This window comes from Podarcis erhardii, assembly GCF_964252035.2.
Source record: "Podarcis erhardii genome assembly, chromosome: 16".
Taxonomy (NCBI): domain Eukaryota; kingdom Metazoa; phylum Chordata; class Lepidosauria; order Squamata; family Lacertidae; genus Podarcis; species Podarcis erhardii.
This window is the reverse complement of record NC_138514.1, coordinates 32701395-32725898: the sequence shown is the minus strand read 5'-3', so window position 1 is coordinate 32725898 and position 24504 is coordinate 32701395. Positions and strand designations below refer to the sequence as shown.

Here is a 24504-nt window from a genome sequence, read left to right as displayed (position 1 = left end):
ATTAAATGCAAACCACAGCAAAATATCAACTTAAAGATATCTAAAACAAAGCAGGACAAATAAAGGAGTAACTGTACAAAGTAGCAACACCCGATCTTAAATCCTGACATCCATATTTCTCTGGATGGTGCAGGAAGAGATTGCTGCCTGTCGAAATCCGGAACACGAAATAAATTCCCACTAAACTGCATAGAAGTGTTTAGGGCCCTCCTTTCCCTCGGAAACCTGTAATTTAAGTGTTATTTTTTCTTGTGGCGATCAAATTCTGTATGTTTTTATACCACAGGGAAATGTTCAAGTTCTGTTATGCTTTCTGTTGTTGGACAGTGGAACTCCTGGCTTCTGCCAGCATCTGTGTCAATAGTTGTTGTTTTTTCCTCCCACAGGAATTTGACAACTATGCTGAATGGGATTTAAGGGATATCGACTTTGTGGAGGATGACTCGGAACTTTTACACGGTGTGTTTTGCGTTGTGAAGCTATAAGAGGAAATGTGGTGTATCTCCACTCAGAAACTGGATGGTTTAGTGGTCCTCCAGTTGCTTTAGTGGTGCAGCGATAAATCTGCTAGCACATTTGCAAAGCTAAGCAGGGTCCACTGTGGTGTCAAATTGGATGGGGGACCATTTGTGGAGATTCCTGCATTGCAGGGAATTAGGCTTGCTGACTCTCGGGGTCCCTTCCAACTGTACAATTCTATGATTCTACATGGTAATTTTTTTTGCTGTGTTGATTTGCTGAATATCCCGCCACACACACACACACACATGTATGCTCACATATACACACAGAGCAGCTTTGCAGGGGACATCGCTCCCTTGACCTCCTGGCAACTGAGTGCCCGTCGTTTACCAGGAAAGAGTGGGTGAGGCAGCAGTGAGGCCAGCATAGTGCAAATGCAGCAGCAAGAGCTCTAGATTGGCTCTGCTGAAGTGTTTGCACTCCCCCCACCTTCCTGCCACCTCATCGCTCTCCCTCCTGATAAGCAGTAGTGGCTCAGCTGTCAGGAGGTCAGGGGAGCACCACCACCGCCCCAGCACCACACTGTTTGCTACTGCAGTATTCCAGCCTCGGTTACGATTCTTGATTTTTGGGGGGAGCCATGTTTGGATCCCTGAAACATTGGTGTTTTATGTGCTATCTGGCTTTTAGCAAGATGCAGGAATGTTAACCCTTCTTCACATGCACATCCTGCCGCGTGGGAGCCACCTCAGTGGGGCAAGGTCCCACAACACAGGGGTACATTATACGTTTCAACATTTTTGTGCCACCTCCCAGAGCAAGCCCTCCTAAGACAGCTCCCAACTATATATTCGTCACACGTTTTACCCTAAAACAATAAGGATCAACACACACACACACACACACACACAGTTCATAGGAAGAGCTTGCTGGGTCATGTATAAGCCCCTCTTCTCACAATGGCTGGCAAGTTGCCCCTATGGAACGCCCCACAGGCAAGACCCTGAGTGCAACATCTAAATGCAACTGCTTGTGATTCCTAGCGAGTGGCATACAGAGGCATTCTCCCTCCAATAATGGAATGCAAATATGTAATGTATCAATCAAAGCAGCTAAAAATAAGACTCAAAACAGCGGCAGTTCATATACAGACTTTGGAACTGCTTCCACTGCAGTGCCTTGAGAAGGTTTCTCTCTTGTAACATCTCAAAAACCAGATTTGGCTAGTCTCTTTCCTGCTGAGGCCTGTGTCGTTTTTCATGCTGTGATGAAAACAGGTTGTTCTTTTGGGGATTTGGGAGATAAGCTCTGTGCTAATTCTCTATATATTTCTCTGTAAGTGTGAAGGATTTATCCTTTTCATCTCTTTTGCTCTCCTCTCTCCTGGAACTTACACAGCTTTGAAGATTGCAGTTGTAGATATCTATCACTCGAGGTTAAAGGAAAGGCAACGAAGGAAAAAGTGAGTTCCTGGCTTTTTCATTCTTTCAAATCTAAGTGTGCTTGCTGAGTTCTGTGACAAAGATTTTGCAGAATAGCTATTCAGGGCTGGGTGTTGAATATGAACACCAGAAAACCATGGGGAGAGAATATGAAGAAGGTGGGGTTGTGTGGCAGATATTTACACCTTTTCCCCTTGAAGTTGGTTATCTGAAGGTAGGACTGTCGCGGGCAAGGACTTCCAAAGTTTTTGCTTTGCTTTTTGCCTCCACATCCCTCCTCCAATAACCAAGGTTCAGGTTTATTCAATTCATTGCTTCCCACTAAGAAAGTCCCAAAGCAAACTAACAATCACAGTAAAAAAAATACAATAATAAAAACCACATTAGCAATGGAGTGCGCCTGTGAGGATGAAGTCAAACTGCAGTGCCGAAGTGACCTCTTCGGGTCGCAAGCCTGGGGAGTGTGTCTGGAGGTTCTGGGCTGCCCAGAAGATGACCCCGCTCTCAGCCTCACTGATGTGGTCCAAAGGAAAGCAGAGCACTACGTTTGGCACCAGCTTGGCTGCAGGTGTTGCTGGAAGGAGTCATACCTCCATCTGAGAACCTCAAACATAGACATATCCACCAAGTGGCAAGCCATCCATCCACTCTCCAGCTGTACACGTGATGTCTATTATGGTATAAAGACACCGGTACTCTTAACTCCATCCTCTAATTACCGCAACCCGCAGATAATTGACACCACAGACTTTGCTACAGTGGACTTCCAGCTTGAGGCCGATGAGTTGGCTAATTAAAACATTCTGTGTCAGCAGCTTAGCCAATTACCTGACTCTCTGTAGAATTATTTAGTGACACTCCCAACATCTGAATATTTTTTCAAACGTGTAGTTCAAGTCGAGGTGCGTTATTAAAAAGTAGTTAACTTGATGGAAGTCTAGTGCATTTTTCTCCCCCTACCCTCCCAGTTAAAATGCCCTTTTCAGCAGATAATTTAAAGTCAGTATGTGGCTGGAGGAGACTCGCTTGTCAGACCTCAGCCTAAAAATATTAAAATGACTTTTAATTTGAGTTGCATGCAAGAATCCCAGTGTAATGCAAGGGCCATTTACTGCTCTTGTTCAAGTCTGGGCAAATGCTAGGTTTTCCCATGATGCTTTAGGGCAGGAACTTTAGGGCAGCAACAAACACTAGGTTTTCCCATGATGCTTTAGGGCAGGATATTCCCAAGTTCTAGCGCTATGAAAGAGTGGAGAAAGAACATTTGGCTATCCACTTCCTGTACTCTATGCATAATTTTATCATGTCGCCTCTTATTCGCCTTTTCTCTAAGCAAAAAGGCCCCAAATGAACTTGTACCCTTTCCTCATAGGGGAGCTGCTCCAGTTGCCTTCTGAGGCAACCCGAACTGTGGACAGTTTCAAGTGTGTTCACACCATAGATTTTTATCCTGCCATTAGGCTATTGGCGGGATTGTTAGTATAATCTGCCCTTCACCAGCAGATCCCAGCTCAGGTGAAACAAATTAAAACCACAGTCAAATCAGTTACAGCGGGGGTCAGCAAACTTTTTCAGCCGTGGGCCGGTCCACTGTCCCTCAGCCCTTGTGGGGGGCCAGACTATATTTTGAGGGGGGAAATGAACAAATTCCTATGCCCCACAAATAACCCAGAGATGCATTTTAAATAAAAGGACACATTCTACTCATGTAAAAACATGCTGATTCCCAGACCGTCCGCAGGCCGGATTTAGAAGGCGATTGGGCCGGATCCGGCCCCTGGGCCTTAGTTTGCTGACCCCTGAGTTACAGGAATAGGGTGGGTCCCAGAAGCACACATCTCAGGTGCCAAAAGCCAGGGGTGAAAAGAAGCATCTTCAGCATTTGCCAAAAGCTATATAATAGAGGTGTGAGATGCACCTCTGTGGGGAGGGAATCCCACGACACAGAATGCCACCAACCATGAACGTCTGTGGGCGGCAGAAGTAGCAAGAGGACCCCCTCTGCTGATCTTAACACCCGAGGAGGTCTGTAGGGAAGGAGCAGGTCTCGGATATTTGGGTCCTATGTCATTTCTGATCCTTGGTTTGGTATTTGCCCTTTTCGCAGCTGCCACACACTGGGCTACCCAGCGGAGAAGGCGAGAGTAAATCCCAGCTTGGCAGGCTGAACGTGCTACCAGAGACGTAGGTAGTTGGGTGGAGGAAGCAGGAAAGAACATAGGGAGCTGCCTTGTATTGAGTCAGGCCCATTGATCCATCTAGCTCTGTACTGTCTGCATTGACAGGCAGTGGCTCTTCAGTGTTCTGAAGCAGGAGGAGATGCTAGGGAGTAAACCTGAGACTTCTGGCATGCATGGCAGGATGGTCTACCACTCTGCCAACAGGAGTGATGCAACTTGGGCCTGGGTGAGGAAGAGGCGGAACAAGGGGGTGTAGAACGCAAGCACATCCAGTAAAGTTTCTAGGTTTAGAGAGGTGGGTGTGCTAGATCCACAAGCACGGCATGATCCCATCAGGTTTGAGCGACCCTGGGGTAGAAGGAAGGCAAGGAACAGGGTGTCCCACGCAGGACACGGCTGCCCAAATAGGTTTCCCCCCCCCTTTAATCTATTTATACAATTTATGTACCACTCTACTACTATAGACTCTTAGCAGCCTACAAATAGCACAATACCAAAATAAAAATAAAATTCAGTTAAAATGTTAAAAACAGACTTGAATTAAAACATTCCAGCAGCTTTTCCAGTCAGGAATAAAGATGTAAGAAAACATCATGTGCACTTACAGGTGTCTCAACACTGGTAATTCTCTATGGTTTTATTTTAATAATATTTATTAAAAAATTTCAAATATAACAGAAAAGAAAAACATCCAAATTTAAGGCCTTATTTTCAATGTCATCTTTCCAGGACTTCCCCTCCCCTCCCCCTCTTGTATTCCATTTATTTCAAATAGATTCAGCAAATTCTTACCCCAGGTTTTAAAGTTATTATCATTAACCCAATTTAAAAAATATTTTCCCATCCCCTAAAATCGACCTGTTCCCTTCCACGAGTTCCCCTCTTTAGTATACAATACAGATTAACATAAAAAAATAGAAAAAAGAATAAAATGTAATTTAACACCCTTTGGATTCCAAATTTCCCTCCCCCCTTTCCCGGTTGCGTTCCCAATGTCCGTCAATGTCTACTGTCGTCCTGGAGCTCCCACATCTAAGCCATAGTCCTTCACCAGTCCGCTTTGCCGTCTTTTTAATAGTCTTTGCCGTCTTTTGGTCATCTTTGATTTCGAATGTCCAATCTTGGAAGGGGTCTATCTTCCAACTTTGTCCAGTTCTTGTTATTCTTGTTGTTCTTGTTGTTCTCTCTTCTCCTCTTTTTCCCCCCCCCCCCCTGCTCTCCTGCACAAATGTTCTAATTCCAAAAAGCTTGTAATTCCTCTACAGAGGCTTTGTTATTCAGGAACAAAACATTACGTCAAGTCCCTTCCATTCTTCAATAGATAAATCTATTGTCTCCTTTAGTGTGTAGACCTCTGTAGACAAAATAGTGTTCCATTTCTGCAGTTTCCCAGGAGATAAAAAGTCCGATTCAAATTCCATGCCAGCAATACTTGTAATGACCCACAGCTCCTCTAGAGGGATTATAATAACTCAGTTTCCTTCCCGATCACACCCACCAGTCAAAGTAACTTATTATTCCTTGTTTTAAACAGTTTATATCCAATTTATAACAAATGTAACCAGCAAAGTCCTCGTAACAAAGTTCTCTTTTTGTTCTTCAGTTTTGGCAGCTCCTTTGACAGCTGTCAAAACCTCTATTTCTCCTCTCCTGGCGCTCTCACGGATCGCTCCCGGGGTTTTTTTTGGGGGGGGGGTTGTATTTTAATTCACATTCCACTTTTCTCCTCCAGCCCAGCTTATAATTTTCCATCGCGAAATTAATAACTTTATCAAAAAAAAAAGGTTGCACTCGATCTTAGTTGTCAGGTCCTTTGCTTTAGCTCCTCTACAACAGGGGGGAGGCTGACTTCCTTTTTGCACCTCCCCCGCTCGCTCCGAATTTAAGAAAAAATTTGTTCCCCTTTTTAATCCAAGTTCCAATTACTCACGGGTTATTCTTTTAAGTCCAGATTTTCAATGGAAGAAGTCAGCGCTCTCCGCCAAATGGCATGCGGCTTCACTCGGCAGGGGAAGCGGAGGACTCACAGCACCACCACCCCCCTGTCACCCGCTTCGTAGCCTTTAAAAAGGCTCCTTTGCGTGGTCGGGGGGGGCGCAAACGGTGCCCGCTGAGTCACCATGCCCATGGGTTTCAGCGCCCATGGTTTTTGAGGGTCCCCGCGTCGCCGGCGCGGTAGAACCCAGCCCCTGCCGAGCAGGCTCCCTCCGGAGCTCGGAGGGAGTCCGCCATTCGGCGATGGCGCCAACCCGGAAGTCAATTCTCTATGGTTTTAACACAGAGTAAGGAAATGCCAGGCCCTCAGGCCTGGAATCTATTTCCAAGGCTAAGTCATGCAGTAGAATATGAAGTCGGGTAGGAATTAATTAGCATCTCCTGCTAAAGGAGTAACGTTGATGTCCCCAAATTGGTGCTTTTAAAAACGTTTGCGCCTTTTCCGTGCTATCACGTTGCCTCTATTTATAGAAAGCTGCAAGCTACATAAAAGGTTTATAAATACCTTCCCCCTGCCCTCTTGGTGTTGCAAATCAAACCTGCTTCCAAAGGCTGTCTTTCTGCTTACTTATCAGTTGGGTGTCTCTTTAACACGCACCTCTTTCTATAGCTATATATCATTGCAATTGCTCTTCGTATCTCCATAAAAGTGTGCACAAAAGCAAAGACTAACAAGAAGTTTTGGCCAGTTTTGGGAATTATAAATAAAACAGGTTTGGTCCCCAGCCTCTCCTTAGCCAGGCCTTCTCCTAGCAAGAGAGAGAAATGCCATGGGGGCAGTCATAGTGCTGCTCTGTGCAAACACGAGGCAGAGCTATCATTGTTGTGCCTTTACAGTTGTGGGGACACGTGTGGAAGCAGTCTTATTTGCTACAGTCAACCAAGGGAGAGGCTGTCTACAGGCCTGTAGATATATGCTGCTTTCATGGACTTGGGAAGGTATCTTAGACACTGAAGCCTGATCTACACAGTAGCATGTGATAGTGGAATGTGCAATAGCACTTTGAATTGCAAGCATGTAAGGAGGTTCACATTTTTGAATGCTCTCTCATGTGAAAAAAATTCCCTGCAAGCAGAAATCTAGCACAACAGGAGAGGTTTTTTGTTTTTGTTTTTTTTACCTGGATGCCATTTAAAGACAAAACAGAACATGGGTAGGAACTTTAAAAACAGTGTTTTCCATCCTTGGAGACTGAACTGTCATGGTCATGGAAACGTAGGGAGCTGCCTCACCATTTGACCATCTGGCTCAGTACTGCCCACACTGACTGGCAGCAGTTCCTCAAGTCAGAGGCAGGGAGTATTTCCCAGACCCACCTGGAGATGCTGGGGGTTGAACCTGGGACCTTCTGCATGCAAGGCAGACCCTCTACCGCTAAGCTACAGCCCTTTCCATGCTGCCACCTCAGGATTCTAGCACCTCACTCTGATGCTTGTGTAGAGAAGGCCTCTCACCAGGCCCTGAAGACAGCTGAAGTGTCTTAAGTACAGTCATACCTTGGTTGCTGAAAGCCTTGCAACTTGAACATTTTGGCTCCCGAACGCCGCAAACCCGGAAGTGAGTGTTCCAGTTTGCGAATGTTCTTTGGAACCCGAACGTCTGACACAGGTTCCGTGGCTTCTGATTGGCTGCAGGAGCTTCCTGCAGCCAATCAGAAGCCGTGCCTTGGTTTCTGAATGTTTTGGAAGTCGAACGGACTTCCGGAATGGATTCTGTTCAACTTCAAGCTACGACTGTAGTCCTAAGAGAAGCTTTGCCTAGCCTTTCCTGGAAAATATTATTAACGAGGAGATTCTAGGAATTCCCAGGATAACTTTTCTGTTGCAGGATTGCTTGTTTATAGTTGGGCAATGGCCCTAATACAGGCTGTACCTTTTTCAATTACAGAATTATAAGAGACCACGGACTCATCAACCTCAGAAAGTTCCAGAGTGAGTATATCGGCTGTCAGCCTTAATGGCTGCGCTGCCTGGCTAAAATTAGTCTGAAAGGATGCTGCCTGATTCACCCTTTAAATACCTCAGTGTTGCTATTTTCTGTTTGTGAAATTACCTCTGGGGGGAAATATTGGTTCCAGCGAATGTTCTGACTCTGCAGCATTGGGGCTCCCCTGGATCAGACCAAAAGCTTGTCTAGTCCAGCATCCTCTTTCCCACAGTGTCCAACCAGCTGCTTATTTTATTTGATTCATATATATATTTGATTATTATTATTTTTGCCTGCCCTTCACCATAAGCTCCCAGGACAGGTTATAACAATATCTGTACAATTATAAAAACAGATAAGAACAATATAAATTTCGGCAGAAGAGGTGGATCCTGCAAAACAAACATACTTTGTTGAAGGCCAGGGTAAAGAGGTGCAGCTTCATTGCACAACAGAAGCTGTAAAGTGAGAGTGCTGGATGTGACTCTATGGGGAGGGAATCCTCCACAGTCCCACAATTTAGGGGTTGCCTCGGAGAAAGTCCCCAGGGGGTGTCATTGCCCGGACTTCTGAGGGTAGCAGATAAACCAAGAGAGCTCACCCCACCCCTCTGCAGAGCTCAACACCTGAGAAGGTGTGTGGAGATAGAGGTGGTCTCTCAGATACTTGGGGCCTGCGTTGTTTAGGGCTTTAAGCATTTATGGTAGGCAGGCAGGCAAGTAGAGCATGTGAAAAACAGCTCTCTCCTGCTATAGTCACCCAGTGAGTGATATCAGAAGGATAGTGCCTCTGATTCTGCCGGTAGTATATGGCTATAGCAATGGTGGGATCTTACCAGCCTCTTGGACGGGAGGCCACTAGAAGCCCATGCAACAGCAGCGTATTAATCCATTTTTTCAAAAAGGCTACTTAAAATGGATGTGTATTTTTGTTATTATTGTAACTGTTGTTATTAAGCTGGAGACAAAACACCCAATAGCCACATACTATGGTCACCCACACCTTTGGCCTGCTGGGTACTTTGTCATCTCGGTACTAACTGGTCCAGAATGGATGGATTCTGCTAAGCAGAAAAATGTCAGTCCATTCCTGGTAACTCGCAGCCCCAACATCTGCATGCTTGCAAGGTGTAATACCTGTGCCCCACATAACCAGATGTTGTGTTGGTGTTGCTTGAACTGAGCAGCTGCAAATTTTTAAGAGGTTTGAGAGGAGGGGTTCTACAGGTAGACACATGAACACACAAGCAGGCTAACACCATGGAACGCATTTCAGTGATTGAAAATAGCACTGGAGGCTGATCCGTTAGGGAAAATGGCACACTGCCCCACCAAACTCAGTCCCCCCCCCCCGCCCTCAGCCAGGCCCCCACCTGCCTGCCTCCCTGCTTAGTTACGGCCAGTTTGGGGGTGCCACCGCTGCCCGCCTACTTTCTTCTCCTCCTTAGTCTCAGGGTTGCTGTTGTAGAAACCAGCAGGGAGGAGGAGGGCAAAACTGGAATAAGTCGGTCCCCCTTGTCATTGGCCCTGGCTCTGTCTACCATTGGCTTCCCTGCCTTCTGCCCCACCAGTCCCAATGGGCACCAGCCACCACTGGAAAATGGACCAGAGCCCTGGAGAGAACCCATTTAAGGAGAATAGTTAAGAATAAATAGCCACAAATCGGGAATTTTCAGCTAAGCACACGATCACTTCTATCTGACCTGCGCATGGTTCATGGACTCCACCCGAGAAGGGGCAGCATCGCCTTCGTGGTGTTTCCTTGAATCTGCATTTTTCTCCTTTGCTAACAAAGCAGCCTTCTGTGTCCTCCCCTTGTCTTGCAGTTCTGGAAAGAAGGTACCCCAAAGAGGTTCAAGATCTTTACGAGACCATGAGGCGCTTTGCAAGGATCCTGGGACCGACGGAGCACGACAAATTCATAGAAAGTCACGCATGTAGGCATCACCTGGTCTTCTGTCTTTTATGCTTGTGTTCCTCTTTCACGTTGCACCATGCTAAGGGTCACACATGAATTCTCTCTCTATATATATTAGCAGTAAAAGTCCCCCTCCCCAAATATCATTGGCATATACAGTTTCCACCGCAATGGTGGTACAATAAAAAAGGCAGGAAATTGTGAAACCTTTTTATTGAATCGGCCCCTGTGCTTTTGACCCTCCAGATGTTGCCAAATTGCCATCACCCCTGGCCATTGACCATGACTGTTAGGGCTGATGGGAGTTGTCTTTTGGTAACATCTGGAGAGCTGAATGTCCTCCACTCCTGCCATAGCGGGATGCAAGCTTTAGAGCTGCGCCAAGCCCTTAAAACAGGCATCCTCAAACTCGGCCGTCCAGCTGTTTTGGGACTACAACTCCCATCATCCCTAGCTAACAGGACCAGTGGTCAGGGATGATGGGAATTGTAGTCCCAAAACAGCTCGAAGGCCAAGTTTGGGGATGCCTGTCTTACAAGAAGCACAGCTGAGTGTGGACACACATGTTGGCGCACACACAAAATAGTTGGTGCATGGGATTTGGTTTCTTTTTGTTGCTTGAGTGATGGATTCTGCTTACCAAGTTTTTAGCATGGTAGTGGGCAACCAGATGTTGCTGAACTCCAGCTCTCATCAGTCCAAGCCAACCTGGCCAATGGTCAGGGATGATGGGAGATGAAGCCCAGCAACATCTGGAGGCCAACAGATGTGTGTTCGGTCCTGCCCAGTCCTTAGCATTTCAGATATAAAGTACACTCACCAGTCTGGCTATTCCAGCTGCTTCAGTTAGAAGATCAATAGTAGTATTATAAATAGCTTTATTACAGGCTGCTTAATGGCCGCAAAGTCTGTCGAGGGCATCTTAAGGTTTTATTTCCAAAAGCACATCTCGTAAGGAAGACCGCAGTGTGGAGAGGAGTGGTCAAACCTCTGGCCTTCCCAGCTCCCATCATCCCTGTCCCTATTGGCCATGCTGGACACAGCTGCTCCCGACCCCTTCTTTTAGGACAGGAGATCAGCAAAGAAAATGGGTTGAGAGAAATGACCACACACAACCTGTTCTGTCATTGTTGAACAGATACTTGAGGGAAGGGATCAAAACCTCCTGCTTTGCCCAGTGACTGATTTGATGCAGTTCGCAAGTTTGTTCCAACTGTGACAGCTATATTTGTTTTTTCATTTGCCCAAGCTAGCATGCAGCAAATCCCTGTGTTGGGTTTTTTTTTTGCACGTCTTGAATCAAAACTCTCATGTATATAACACAGTTGTGATTCATGTCCCTGGAACAAAGCAACAGGTTTCTAGGCAGTAGTTGCTGACACATGTACATACACACAATGTCTTGTGCAAGGTGTTGTGAAATTAACCCAGTTGTCCAGAGTAGAGAAGCTGGCCCTCATTCAAGTACAGTTACTAATTGGTCTCGGCTTTGAATAAGGAACAGCATAAGCACAAAGGAACCACCGACAATTTAAGCCAAGTCTCTGCACTTTTACCCCGAAGGAAACAATGCAAAGTGATATATGAAATCGTTCTACCCTCACGGAAACCAAATATTCAGTTTTGCAGATAACCACCCCAAGCATGTGAATGTCACTTTTTTGTAGGGGGAGGGATAAGACAGAAACAGCTGTAGAAATGAGGGACTCTGAGGCTCCTGAACTTCAGGAGTTTTGCAGCCCTCCAATGAGTTGTTTAGGGACGCGGGTGGCGCTGTGGGTTAAACCACAGAGCCTAGGACTTGCTGATCAGAAAGTCGGCGGTTCGAATCCCCGCGACGGGGTGAGCTCCCGTTGCTCAGTCCCTGCTCCTGCCAATCTAGCAGTTCAAAAGCACGTCAAAGTACAAGTAGATAAATAGGTACCGCTCCATCGGGAAGGTAAATGGCATTTCCGTGCGCTGCTCTGGTTCGCCAGAAGCGGCTTAGTCATGCTGGCCACATGACCCGGAAGCCGTACGCCGGCTCCCTTGGCCAATAAAGCGAGATGAGCGCTGCAACCCCAGAGTCAGTCACAACTGGACCTAATGGTCAGGGGCCCCTTTACCTTTACTAATGAGTTGTTTTATTATTAGAAAATCTGTCCCAGAAAGCACTTGCGGCAGAAATTCAGCAAGATTTTGACAAGGCTGCCACTAAGTGTCAAGTTGTGGGGATCCCATGACTTGGCATCCTGTTGGAGGCTTTGCCTTTCAAAGGTGCCTCACTCTTCCATCATCTAACCACTCATCTAGTTTGCATAATTAACAATCTTTAATTGGCCTCTCTGCATTCCAGCAGAGGCAGTTGTAAACGATTATTCCCCTCTACATTTCCTCTTATTTCTGTTTGATGCAACGCCCGCATCAACAACTTCAAAGCTGTTTCTGTGCTCCACGCCAGGGACTTTTCACAGAAATGGGCGCGGCAGTTTCTGCATAGCTGTGGTTTTATTGAGATCGAAAACTTTTCTAATTAGTTACTCGGGAAAGGTTTTTTTTTAAAAAAAATAGCTCATAATGTCTCTTAATGTGATCAAGTGCAGGTGCTGCTCATGTCTGAAAATGGAGCAATCAATAGGCCGGTTTGCCCTCCTCTTCTCCCCTTCCCTGACACACCGCCATTAATTGCTTGGAAGCAAATAAACATTAAGAGTAATAATAATAATTTTAGCATTTATATATAGCACTTACATAGCACTTCAAAGAACTCCGTGTGCTTCATAGACACATGTAATAATTATATATGCCTTTCAATTAAAAAACAAACAAACTTTCAAGCAGTTTACAAATAAAGCCACTTTTAATTGTCTTTATTACATTTATATCTCACCTTTATGGTGACATGCCTGGCTTTCTCCCTCTCCAGATTATCCTTACAATATTGTGAGGTAGGTTAGTCCTAGGACCTCAAGTCCAGTTTCTGGCCGGAAAGAAACTAGGGAATTTCCAACTCGCCCTCTTAGCTTTTGTACACCGTTTTTCACTCATAAGGAGGGTATACCATATTATATAAGGTGTAGCGCAGGGGTGGGGAACCTCAGGCCTGGGGGCCAAATGTGGCCCTCCAGGCTTCTCTGTCTGGCCCTCAAAACTCTCCCCAAACCAAACCCCTCACTGTCCCTGGTTCACACCCCACAGATGTGCCCTTGAGCTCTGACAACACTTCTACCCAACGGAGGATAGAGAAGGGTGTGTGTGTAGAAATTAGCCTAGTGTATGAAGGCATTTTTTACATTCATTGCTGCACCCATTTTGTTTCTGTCCCTACTCACCACTGGCACATGGTCCCCAGAAGGTGACATAGTCCTCAGGCTGAAAAACTGTTTCCCACCTCTGAAATTCATTTTTTCAAGCAGTTTTACAAGAAGCTGCTCTTCCAAACACTGGTGTTTAATCCCCGTTCGAGACAGCTATCTCGGACTTGGGTCACATTTCTGGCATCACTGATCTACCTTGCCTGGCTTTGCCGTCTCTTTTCTCAGGCCCCGGATTGGCTCATGTTAACTTTCATTAACATGTCTGCAGCTACTTGGCTCCCACACCAGCTTTTCGAGAGACTTGTTGCATTGAAGTACTTCAGCAGTTGTCTCAGCCTGTCTGCCTCTCCCCATCCCCACAGATGCTCTCACCCAATGGAAGCATCGTAGATCTGAGTTCCTTTGTTAACGGATGTTTATCCTGTATATATGGGGGGGGGCGTGCGTGTTCCCCACATTTACACCAAAAAATGAATATAAATAAATGCCTTTTCAAAAGACAGCTAGAAACTTGGTAGGGCTGAAATTCTGAGGGATCCAGACTCGACTCCAGCTACCACATTACGTACGAAGAGCCAGGGTTGTATAGTAGTGGATAGGGCACCCAGGGCACCCATTCCTTCTTTTTTTTAATGTTTCTGTTATTCTACCCAGTGGAGTTTGAGCTGCGAAGGGAAATCAAACGACTTCAGGAGTACAGGACAGCGGGGATCACCAATTTCTGCAGTAAGTACATGCTGAATAAGTTAGCCATGGCTGGGCTGCTGTGGCACTTAATTCAAAGCAGAACATTATCGTAAGTAATTTCCATCCGAAATACGTTCATTTGCGTGTCAGTCCGTTGTACTTTTGGGGGTTGGGCAAGCAGCAATTTGAACTGCTTTGAATCCCTTGATTGTTTAGGGAACGCCTCACAAGGCAAATGGCTGGATTCTGCAGCGGTGACCAGTTCTGAATGCGTTGGGGAATTACCTGTTTGACTCATGAATGCAGGAGTGCCTTTCATCAGAGGGAAGACTATATCTACCTGCCTAGTCATCAGAGTCTAGCTTCCTGCTTTGGAGAAGCAGGGAGAGAGACAAACCTCTCTGCTATGTCAGCAGACAAACTCACATATCATCATCATTTTATTTCCTTGTTTGTTTACGTATTTATACACCATTTCATGCCAAGATGACTTCTGAGTGGTTGCTTTGGGCTTTTTGATTTTGCTCATAAGACAGGACAAGCCTAGTCTAGCTGTCTCTTGAATAAGGAGCGCGTGGTGCTGTGGGTTAAACCACTGAGCCTAGGACTTGCTGATCAGAAGGTCGGCGGTTCGAATCCCCGCAACGGGGTGAGCTCCCGTTCCTCGGTCCCTGATCCTGCCAACCTAGCAGTTCAAAAGCACGTCAAAGTACAAGTAGATAAATAGGTACCGCTCTGGCGGGAAGGTAAACGGTGTTTCCATGAGCTGCTCTGGTTTGCCAGAAGTTGCTTAGTCATGCTGGCCACATGACCCAGAAGCTGTACGCCGGCTCCCTTGGCCAATAAAGTGAGATGAGCGCCGCAACCCCAGAGTTGGCCACGACTGGACCTAATGGTCAGGGTCCCTTTACCTTTACTAAGCCTTCAGATATTTGAGACCCCCCTAAGCAAAGCTGGTTTTCGTGACAAATTATCCCTGAGTAACTAACCCTGAGCTCAGTTCAATCTCAAATTGAAAACAGGTCAGTAATTCACTGGCAGGATGAGAGACCCTTGGCTCTTGCAGCTGGTTATGTAAATCACCCCCCCCCCAAAAAAAGCCTCTTTTATCTGACCCTTGGGACACTCCCTAGCTCACATCCTCTCCTGGCTGCTTTGCACCTAGAGTGTTTTTGCCTGGATGGAATGTGTCCTTGAACTCTGATAATGCCTTGTTTCCCTGCATGGAGGAGAGGGGTATGTATATGTGTGGAACATAGCCCACTGTACAACTCCCAGCCTCCAAATACATTTATTGCCCCGCCCACGTTGCCTCTGGCCCTGCCCACCATTGGCATGTGGCCTCCAGAAGACTGAGCTGAAGGAGATGCGGCCCTCGGGCTGAAAAAGTTCCCGCATGTAAATTATTGCTGCTAGAACTAGCAAATGCTAGGATTTCCCAGCACTACAGCATTAGGACTCACTGGTCAATGTCAACATCTACCACACTTGACATCTAATGTACATATGGTTTGTATCCAACATCAGCCTTTCTCGGGGCAGAGCCATTGGAAATGCATGGGTCTGGCTAACTTGGGTCCAAAGCTGCTTTGCCTTCTTCGCATGGGTCAGCTGCCTGTGGCACTTCGCTTGTCTGGTGAGCCATATCAACAATTGTTTTCTTGGCGCAGGTGCAAGAACATATGACCGGCTCAAAAAGACCCGCGAGGAGGAGTGCCAGAAGCGCACCATGCTCTCCGAAGTCCTCCAGTACATCCAGGACAGCAGTGCCTGTCAGCAGTGGCTCAGTCGGCAAGCGGACATGTATGTCAACCAAAAATGAGGGTTTGGGGGTGGTTGTTTTTAGTGAAACCAGAGCAAAATTGGCACGGAGCAGCTGTTTCGTAAACCCAGAATAAGCAAATGAGTGTGTAGTGTGGCATGATACAAAAAAAGTAAGTGGTTGAATCTGCTTTTAAGGACCTTCTGTGTCAATTTTGCCATGAAATATCTGCCCAGGACCAAGATTCTCGTTAATGAAAGAAAGGTGGAGCTAAGCGACTTTAAGAACATAATCTGGTCAAACAGGAATTCATGTTTCCTACCCAGGTGGGAGCGCCTGTTCTGGGAAAACCCAGGATAAGCCTTGCCAACCAGAAACATATATACTCTGTGCCAAAATAATAATAATAATAAATAATAATAATTTAGCCCATTCTCTGTCTTCTGAGAATTCAGCAGGCATTGCCCACGTGCTTTCCAGTATAACTTGTTTCTTACTTTTCATGAAATCTCTGTGCCTTCCCTATTATATATTCCGGGCCCTTTCCTGCACTTTTGCCTGTCACAATCCTGCCTTCTAGTAACGCTGGCGCAGGCAACCAGAAAGTTCCGAGGCACACGCCCCAAGCTGAAAGCCCCAGAGATGGCAACTCTGGAGCCATTGAAGGCTGGTATCCTCAGCCATCAGGGCCCCTCTTGAGCTTGCTCATCCAGGCAGACCACCATACACTTGCAGAGAGGGGTGCAGAACTAGACTTTAGGCCAGAGCTCTGCCCATTTAAGGGCTGTCCCACCAACCTCAGCGAGGGGGTGGAACCAGCACAAGATAGGCCCAGGAGTATAAAATAGCTCAGCTGAGATTGAGATGGGGGGGGGGGCTTTTTTGCACGTGGAAAAAATGTGTGTGTTACCTATTCTCGTGCCACATGAGGCTTATTCACAATACGTTTCCCTTTAAAATTTCATTTTTAGAGATTCTGGCCTGAGTCCCACAATGCCGGTAACCTCAAATTCAGGTGAGTGCTTTCCAGGCTCCGCCCACATTTCCAGCCCTTGCACCAGTTTCAGTGCTGTTAGAAATGGGGAAAACAAGCCAAACCCATTAGCTGTTAATGCACTACTAATCCCACACCACCCTGTTATTAAAAGGAAGGACTAGGTTGCTGCATGCTGGGCAGCTGCTGATTCCTCCCACCCAAACTCCTTGCTGACCAGGAAACAGGCATCGGAAAGCCACCAAGCGCAGCAGAGCAGGGGCCTCTCGGAGGTGCTACCCCTGGGATAGGAAACCTCTGAAGGTCTATTGACTCATGGAGTCTATGGTACAACATTCCCCAGCATCTCCAGGCAGAGCTGTCGTAGGAAGAAGCCCTGCCCGAAACCCTGCCAATCAATTCAGGCAGTTCAGAATAAGTTCAGTATAAGGCTTCCAAATTTCCTAAGCTCCCAAATCTTTGGCAGCCAGCGTGGTGTGGTGGTTAGAGTGCGACCTGGGAGACCAGGGTTCGAATCCCCACTTAGCCGCTTGAAGCTGACTGGGTGACCACAATCTCAGCCAAACCTCCTTCACTGGGTTGTTGTGAGGATAATCTGGAGAGGGCAAGAACCATCCTGAGCTCCTTGGAGGAAAGGAGGGATATAGATGCAAGAATGAATGGAATAAACGAGCCAAAACAGAATGGTGGGAGAACAAGCACACAAATACACACACACAAACAAACACACACCCTTCTCTTCCAGGGTCATGAGCTCAATCCTGGCTTGACTTATTTCAGTGCTGGCATCCCATGGCAAAGAGCACTTCACGTGTTGCAATCAGGCGTGTGGCTTATTCTGTCTGCGCATATAGGGGCTGTGAGCTGTGTCTCCAGCTCCTCAATTTGCACCTTCCTGTGAAGAGGTCCCTCTGCTGTCTTTTCCCCAAATCAGTGGTCCGTATGCAATATTTGATGGTGGAGCTGGAGCCAGGAACATATTAAAAGACATTAGTAGTTAATGCTGCTTTAGGGGCCCTCAAGATGGAGGCGAAAGGGAGGCTGCTTGAATGTGGGTACTATTAAACCCCCCCCACACACACACGAGATTTCTCTCTTGACAGCTCGTTTTCTAATAGGGGCTCTTAGCCATTACTCGGCTGCAGATTTCCAGCAATTACATCTCACAAGCCTGAATGAGCTTCAGTGTGAGTAACGCAGCCACATTTCAGCTCTGCAGCCTGTAACTTTTTCCACGCTGCACACCTCAGAGGAAAGGTGGCCAAGCCTAATAGACATGTCTCTGTCACCCATAACTGCCCCACTTTGCACAGTGTGAGGGTTAGGTGTGGTTCAGGTGCATTCACAGCTGAATGTGCCAGGTTCAAATCCGCACTTAAGCAGCTGAGCAAATTGCACTTCCCTGCTTTTGCCTGCAGTCCTGAGCACATTTGCCAGGAATTGCATACCATGAAAACCCAGCGGCACTTACTTCCTGGTAAATACACTTAAGTACCATTGAGCTCAGTGGGGCTTTTAACTGCTGAGTAAATAAACATGTTGATAGGGATTTTTTTATCCTGCTCAGTCCCAGAGGCTGGAGTAGCTTGCAATCAAAAGCTATTATGCACAGTAGGGGAGGGGAACATCTGGGCCCTCTAGATGTCGCCGGACTACAACTCCCATCATCCCTGACCATTGGCCATGCTGGCTGATAGGAGTCGGAATCAGCAACATCCAGAGGGCCACAGGCCCTGATAAAAAGCAAAATCCAAGTAGATTCAATGTTGAAGCCCATTTGGCATCTAATTCCCCATCAGTTTTGAGAGTCCTCATCCTGGTCACAGCAACCCAGACACATTACTGAAGGCCCCCAGTCACAAACATTCCAACCCTCCAACCTCTCCCACACCAGTGGCTTCCTGGAAGGCTTCTCTCACTCCCTTTAATACCTGCTTTTGCCTAAACCTGACTTATACTTCCCATCCCCAGGAAGGTACAGTGTATAGGCTTGTTGCAGGAACCCAAAATAAACAGTGCAAAGTGCAAGGCACACTGAGCGTCTTACTTACTACTGGTCCATCCAGCCCAGTATTGTCTGCTCTGACTGGCAGCAGCTCTCTCCCATTCTCAGACATCTGTGTCTCGCTACTCTGCTACCTGAAACCCTTCATCACTGGAGATGCCAGGGACTGAGCCTGAGCTGTGGACCATCCCCCATAAACTTTAAAAGATATTATTAGCCCAAACACGGAGGTCGATGCTGTGTCAAACTCATAAAAGCACACACAACTCAAAAACAGATTTGGGGGGGAAACAGCAGCATATGATGTATTATCTCAAATCCTTTCGGCGCCACCTTCATTTCTTTCGGGGCAGGTCAGATTCAAAATTCCCACCAGCCCAGCCCACATGACAGGTGCTGTGGGGCAAAGGCAGTTTCACCCTGTTATCAATCAATCAATCAATCAATCAACATCTGGAGGGCCACAGCATTCATTTTGTTCTTCCTGCATTGTTACTATAATGTCAGTGAACCTTTGTCACGTGCATCAGAAGCTAATGTGGTGGGTTGTCCCCCCCCCCCCCCATTTTGGTGCTCTCAAAATAGCACACTAGGACTGTAGATACTGTAGTCATCAAAGGAGTAAAAAACCAACAACCATAGTTGATGCTCTCTGCAGGCACCGCTTTGACTATCCTGACTTCCCACACCCTCCCAACTGCTGCAACATTTTCAGGAACAGCAAAAGTTGATTTTCAGAGCCACCAGCTCCTTGCTAACCGCGGTTGGGTGTTTATGCTGCTTTTATTATCTCCTCGCAGGTAGACGGAGTGCACCGCCGCTGAACCTCACTGGTCTCCCAGGCACAGAGAAACTGAATGAGAAAGAAAAAGAGGTAAATGGGGAACAGAGGCTGCCTGGGGAAACCGCAGCTTTAACAGTAAACCATAAGCCCAGTCAAAAACAGTTACAACAACAGGTAGCTGATTGCGGGGCCTGCATAGGAGCACGGGAATGGTGCCTTATACCAAGTCAGACCATTGGTCCATTTAGCTCGATATTGTCTACACTGACTGGCAGCAGCTCTCCAGGGTTTTAGGCAAGGGTACAGTTCTGCCTACCTGGGGATGAACTTGGGACCTTCTGCAGGCAAAGCAGATACTCTTCTCTTTGAGCCACAGTCCTCCCCACCACAACTTGCTCTGGCTGAAAGACGTGAAATTATTGCAATGAGAGTTTGAGGCACACGTTGCAAGGGATCGTTTGCTCTAGTATTTAAGAGCTAGCCTGGTGGCCACAGACAGTGAGGAGATGCATGCTGGTGAGTGCATAGAATTGCACACGGGAGGCAGCAACCTTGCTTCTCCCCTCTGCAAAGCAGGCTGGCAGGAGAGCAAAGCCCCTGCTCTGTGCACAGCATGAGTTGTCAGTGAGCTGCTGCGAAAGGGACAGAGTGCCTGAACCCTCTGCCACCTGCTAGCAAGCTAGTAACTTCCATGGGCTTGTTTACAAGGCTGCCCTAATTACCGGCTCACTTGATTCTTTGTGATGTTGCCCATCGTTACAAAACCACAAGTGTGCTACTAGATTTTCCTGCGACTGTGGTCAGTTATGGATAGGATTATATTTCTGGGCGACATTCTTAAGAGAATGTCATTAGCCCCACACTTACTTTATTTACATAACGTATATACAGTGGTACCTCTGGTTGCGAATGGGATCCGTTCCGGAGGCCCATTCGCAACATAAAAAGAGTGCAACCTGAAGCACCGTATCTGCGCAGGTGCGTGGCGTGATTTGGTGCTTGTGCGTATGCATGAAGCGCAATTTAGTGCCTCTGCACATGCGGTGAAACCCGGAAGTAACCCTTTCTGGTACTTATGGGTTGCCGTGGGACGTAACCTGAAAGAACATAACAAGAAGCAAACGTAACATGAGGTATGACTGTACAGTTTAAAACTAAAACAAAAAATTCCTTCCAGTAGCACCTTAAAGACCAACTAAGTTCTTCAGTGTGTATCTGAAGAAGTGTGCATGCACACGAAAGCTCATACCTAGAACTAACTTAGTTGGTCTTTAAGGTGCTACTGGAAGGAATTTTTTGTTTTGACTATGGCAGACCAACACGGCTACCTATCTGTAACCAGTTTAAAACTGCAATTTCTAAGCAGTGTGCAATAGGAATATAGGAAGGATACAAAAGGGATGCAGCATAAAATTGGTTAACATTAACCGTAAAATAGAAGGGATGGACACTTCGTCATCACCAGGCACCAGAAGTTCAACAGGGGCAGGGCCTGTCTGATCTCAGCCAGGCAGGGCTTTAGCTCAGTGGCTGGGCGTCTGATTTGCACTCAGAAGGTCCCAGGTTCAGTGCCTGAGCATCTCCAGGCAGGCCCGGGAGAGAAACCCCCGCTCCTGAAACCCTGCAGTCACTCAGCATAGACAACACTGAGCTAAACGGACCAGTGGCCTGACTCTGTGTAAGGCACCTTTCTGTGTTCCAGCATCTGCAAACAGGGTCTGAATACCTCCACCTCAGCTCAGCTACTCTTATATTGAAAAAAGACGTGTGTACCCAAGTGTGGATCTATGTGTCTATGCTGCCGTGTGTGTGTGTGTGTGTGTGTAAATAGAAACAGAGTTTGAGTATAAGTGAGCTCATTCAGAAGAAAAGGGCCAGGATTTATTTTAAGGAGACAGCAACAATACAGTGGTACCTCAGGTTAAGTACTTAATTCGTTCTGGAGGTCCGTACTTAACCTGAAACTGTTCTTAACCTGAAGCACCAATTTAGCTAATGGGGCCTTCTGCTGCTGCGCCGCCAGAACACGATTTTTGTTCTCATCCTGAAACAAAGTTCTTAACCTGAAGCACTATTTCTGGTTTAGCAGAGTCTGTAACCTGAAGCGTATGTAACCCGAGGTACCACTGTACTTCTCCAGTCCTTCTCTGGGGCCACTTGATAACACCAGTTCCCTTTGGGGCTGCTTTCCTTTGCTCCTCCCAGGCAAATCTTAGATGTACAGCCTTTTGGGTGCCTTCCCGTGTTACAGGTGAAGCCACCTTGTCTGCGGCACCAAGAAGGAGCTGCGTTTTCCCGAGACGTTCTGCTCTTGCCGTCTCGTTCCTGCCGGAGGTTTTGCCGGAGCATTTCCTTATTAAAAGGAAGGAGGAGCGGGGGAAATAAGCAGCTGGTGTCTCCAACGGGGTCATTATATAGCACTGGGAACTTCAGAGGCGAGCTGGATTTGGGGGACCAGCTGCTGCTGCTGCTGTTGCCGCCTTGCTAAATTGGACTGCAGGCCTTTTGCAGAAGCCCCATTTCAGTCTCCGGGAGAGGCTGGGGGTTTGCCTCGGTAATAAACTTCCAGGATTTAAGAACTCCCGCCTGCAGAGCCTTGCTCCGCAGAACTGTTCTGGCTCCGTTATCGCTGGGCAGAGCCGAGTGCCAATTTTGTGAAAAGATATAAAAGGGAGCAGGCTTGGCCCGACTGCGGGGGATTAAGAGGCAGCTGTCCTTATTGGCATGTCCCCCATCAGGCTCCGTCAGTCATTGCTAGCCCCCTCGCCCCAGGTTGGTTATGTTTCCTAGTGCTGCGAAGGAGCAAGCTCTTCTCCCTCCCTGCCAATGCACACAAACGCAGGCAGAGATTTAGAAGGCTGGGTTTTGCCCACCTTCGGCGGATGATAAACACATGGCCTTTCTGGATTATCGGAGGGCATGTGTGGTTCCGATCATGTCTTTGGGAGCTTTCCATTTGTAATGACTTGCTGAAAGGCACCCACCTTGGGAAGGTTCACCTAGAACGCTGCAGTGGAGGATTAGGGAGCCAGAGCCCAGAGGCCAAATGCAGCCCAGCTCCTCCCAGGCCACACCCCTTCGCCAGCCACACCCTCCAAGCCCCGGCTCCATCCCTCACGGGGCTCGCTTTGCAACCCCATGGAGCATTTGTGCCTGGCTGGAGCAGGGTGGTGGATTCTAATAACGCTCCCTGCTTATCTGGACGGAGGGTGGGCAAGAGGTGCGTAGAAACAAGCCTACTGCACGAAATACAACATTCAATTTCATTGCTCTGTGCACTTTTGCCCTTGGCCCTGACCACTGGTGGCACGTGGCCCCTGGCAGGGTTACCCAGAAAGGAATGTGGCCCTCGAGCAGAAAAGGGTTCCCCAACTCTTGTGTTCTATCTCCCCACACTCCATTTCCCCATTCTGCAGCTGGACTCCATCTACATGTTATTTTTGGATGGCTGCTTCCCTCCCTCCCCCAATTTTGAAATATTTCCATTACAGTGGTACCTCTGGTTACAGACGCTTCAGGTTACAGACTCCGCTAACCCAGAAATAGTACCTCAGGTTAAGAACTTTGCTTCAGGATGAGAACAGAAATCACGTGGTGGTGGCAGCAGCAGGAGGCCCCATTAGCTAAAGTGGTACCTCAGGTTAAGAACAGTTTCAGGTTAAGATCGGATCGCTAGAATGAATTAAGTTCTTAACCCGAAGCACCACTGTACCTGGAAGGGTTATCGAGGTAGTGCAGCCTTGGGGAAGTTGATGGGCCGCATGGAGAAATGTTTGATGGGGTGTGCGTGACCTCTGACCTTCTCTCCCAGCTCTGCCAGGTAGTTCGCTTGGTCCCCGGAGCCTACCTGGAGTACAAAGCGGCCTTAGTCAACGAGTGCCAGAAGCAAGGGGGCCTGAGGCTTGCCCAGGCACGGGCCCTCATCAAGATCGACGTGAACAAAACCAGAAAGATCTACGACTTCCTTATCCGGGAAGGATACATCTCCAAAGCCTGAAGGGGGAAGGGGGAGCCTTTGCTTTGACTCAAAGACCCTCCGTTTTGCTGAACGGCGGATAGGATGGCGAAGAGCTCTCTACGAAGGCTGGCTTCTCATCCTGTTCTAAACTGTACCATGTAATGTTTTGTTGGCATTCTGCAGCGATGAACTTTTGGGAAGAGCTGTGGGACGTGTAATCTATTATTAAAGTATGGAGTGGGCCTTCACACTTCTTGCAATGATTAAAAAAAGGATGGAAGCGCAGAGGTTGTTCTTTGTTGCTTTTTTGCCTTGGCACTCGGGAAGAGCTTAAGCACCGAGCGGCGGCTCCCAAACCCATTTTTTGCTCAGCTTTTGTGTGGGAGAGCCAACCGAGGGAGAAGCTCCGCTTGCCTCTCCCCTTCCAGCTCGCAGGCTCCTGCCTTTTAAAACTTGTTTGCTTCAAGAGGCTCGGCACGTGCCGGAGGAGCTAAAAGCTGCATCACATGGCCAAATTGCACCGTTCTAAAATTACACCATTCAGAAAGGGGGAAGGAGGGAGAGGGAGGCATGCCAATTTAGGAAAACATTTGGAACATAATAAGAGTTATTTGTCATCTGTTTTGAAAGTGTCTAAATTCTGCATCAAGAATTCAGATTTATTTTGCGTGCAAAAATCATGCACGTGTAGAGTATTTGTTCAAATGTGCTCGCCTTACCTAAAGTGGCTCCAATCTGTAGGCCATATTTTGCCCAAACCTAAATGCCTGGTTCAGGAGGCCGGCAGGTGAAAGGAGACAGTAGCCAATGCTGGTCCTACCTGCAGCAGACCCCATTAAGCATAATGGGGGTGATTCACTTGTTTCCATTAATTCAAATGGGTCTACTCTGAGTAAAACCTGGCCACAATGTTGAGTTGTGCAGGACTGAAGAACAATAACAGGTACATAAGGTTGTAACAAGCAATGAATGAGCGGTGCTTCAGATCACAGATCCCTCCAGACACTGTTGAACTACAACTCCCATCATCCCCATCATCCCTGACCATAGCTGAGCTTGGGAGTTTGAATCCAAAAACATCTGGAAGGACACCGT

General features: G+C 47.3%; 1 protein-coding gene across 3 annotated transcripts in view; it reads left to right on the top strand.

Annotated features, from left to right (window-relative positions):
* TADA2A (transcriptional adaptor 2A) overlaps positions 1-23694 on the top strand; it is a 32856-nt gene extending 9162 nt beyond the window's left edge. For all 3 annotated transcript variants that reach the window (XM_081844229.1, XM_081844231.1, XM_081844230.1), the window contains 9 exons: positions 387-459; positions 1861-1924; positions 7968-8011; positions 9832-9942; positions 13874-13945; positions 15577-15709; positions 16640-16683; positions 19468-19541; positions 23263-23694. In XM_081844229.1, coding sequence (XP_081700355.1) covers positions 387-459; positions 1861-1924; positions 7968-8011; positions 9832-9942; positions 13874-13945; positions 15577-15709; positions 16640-16683; positions 19468-19541; positions 23263-23448 — 801 coding nt within the window. In that variant the 3' untranslated portion in view covers positions 23449-23694. The remainder of the gene's footprint in view (positions 1-386; positions 460-1860; positions 1925-7967; positions 8012-9831; positions 9943-13873; positions 13946-15576; positions 15710-16639; positions 16684-19467; positions 19542-23262) is intronic.
* Positions 23695-24504: the final 810 nt, after the last annotated feature.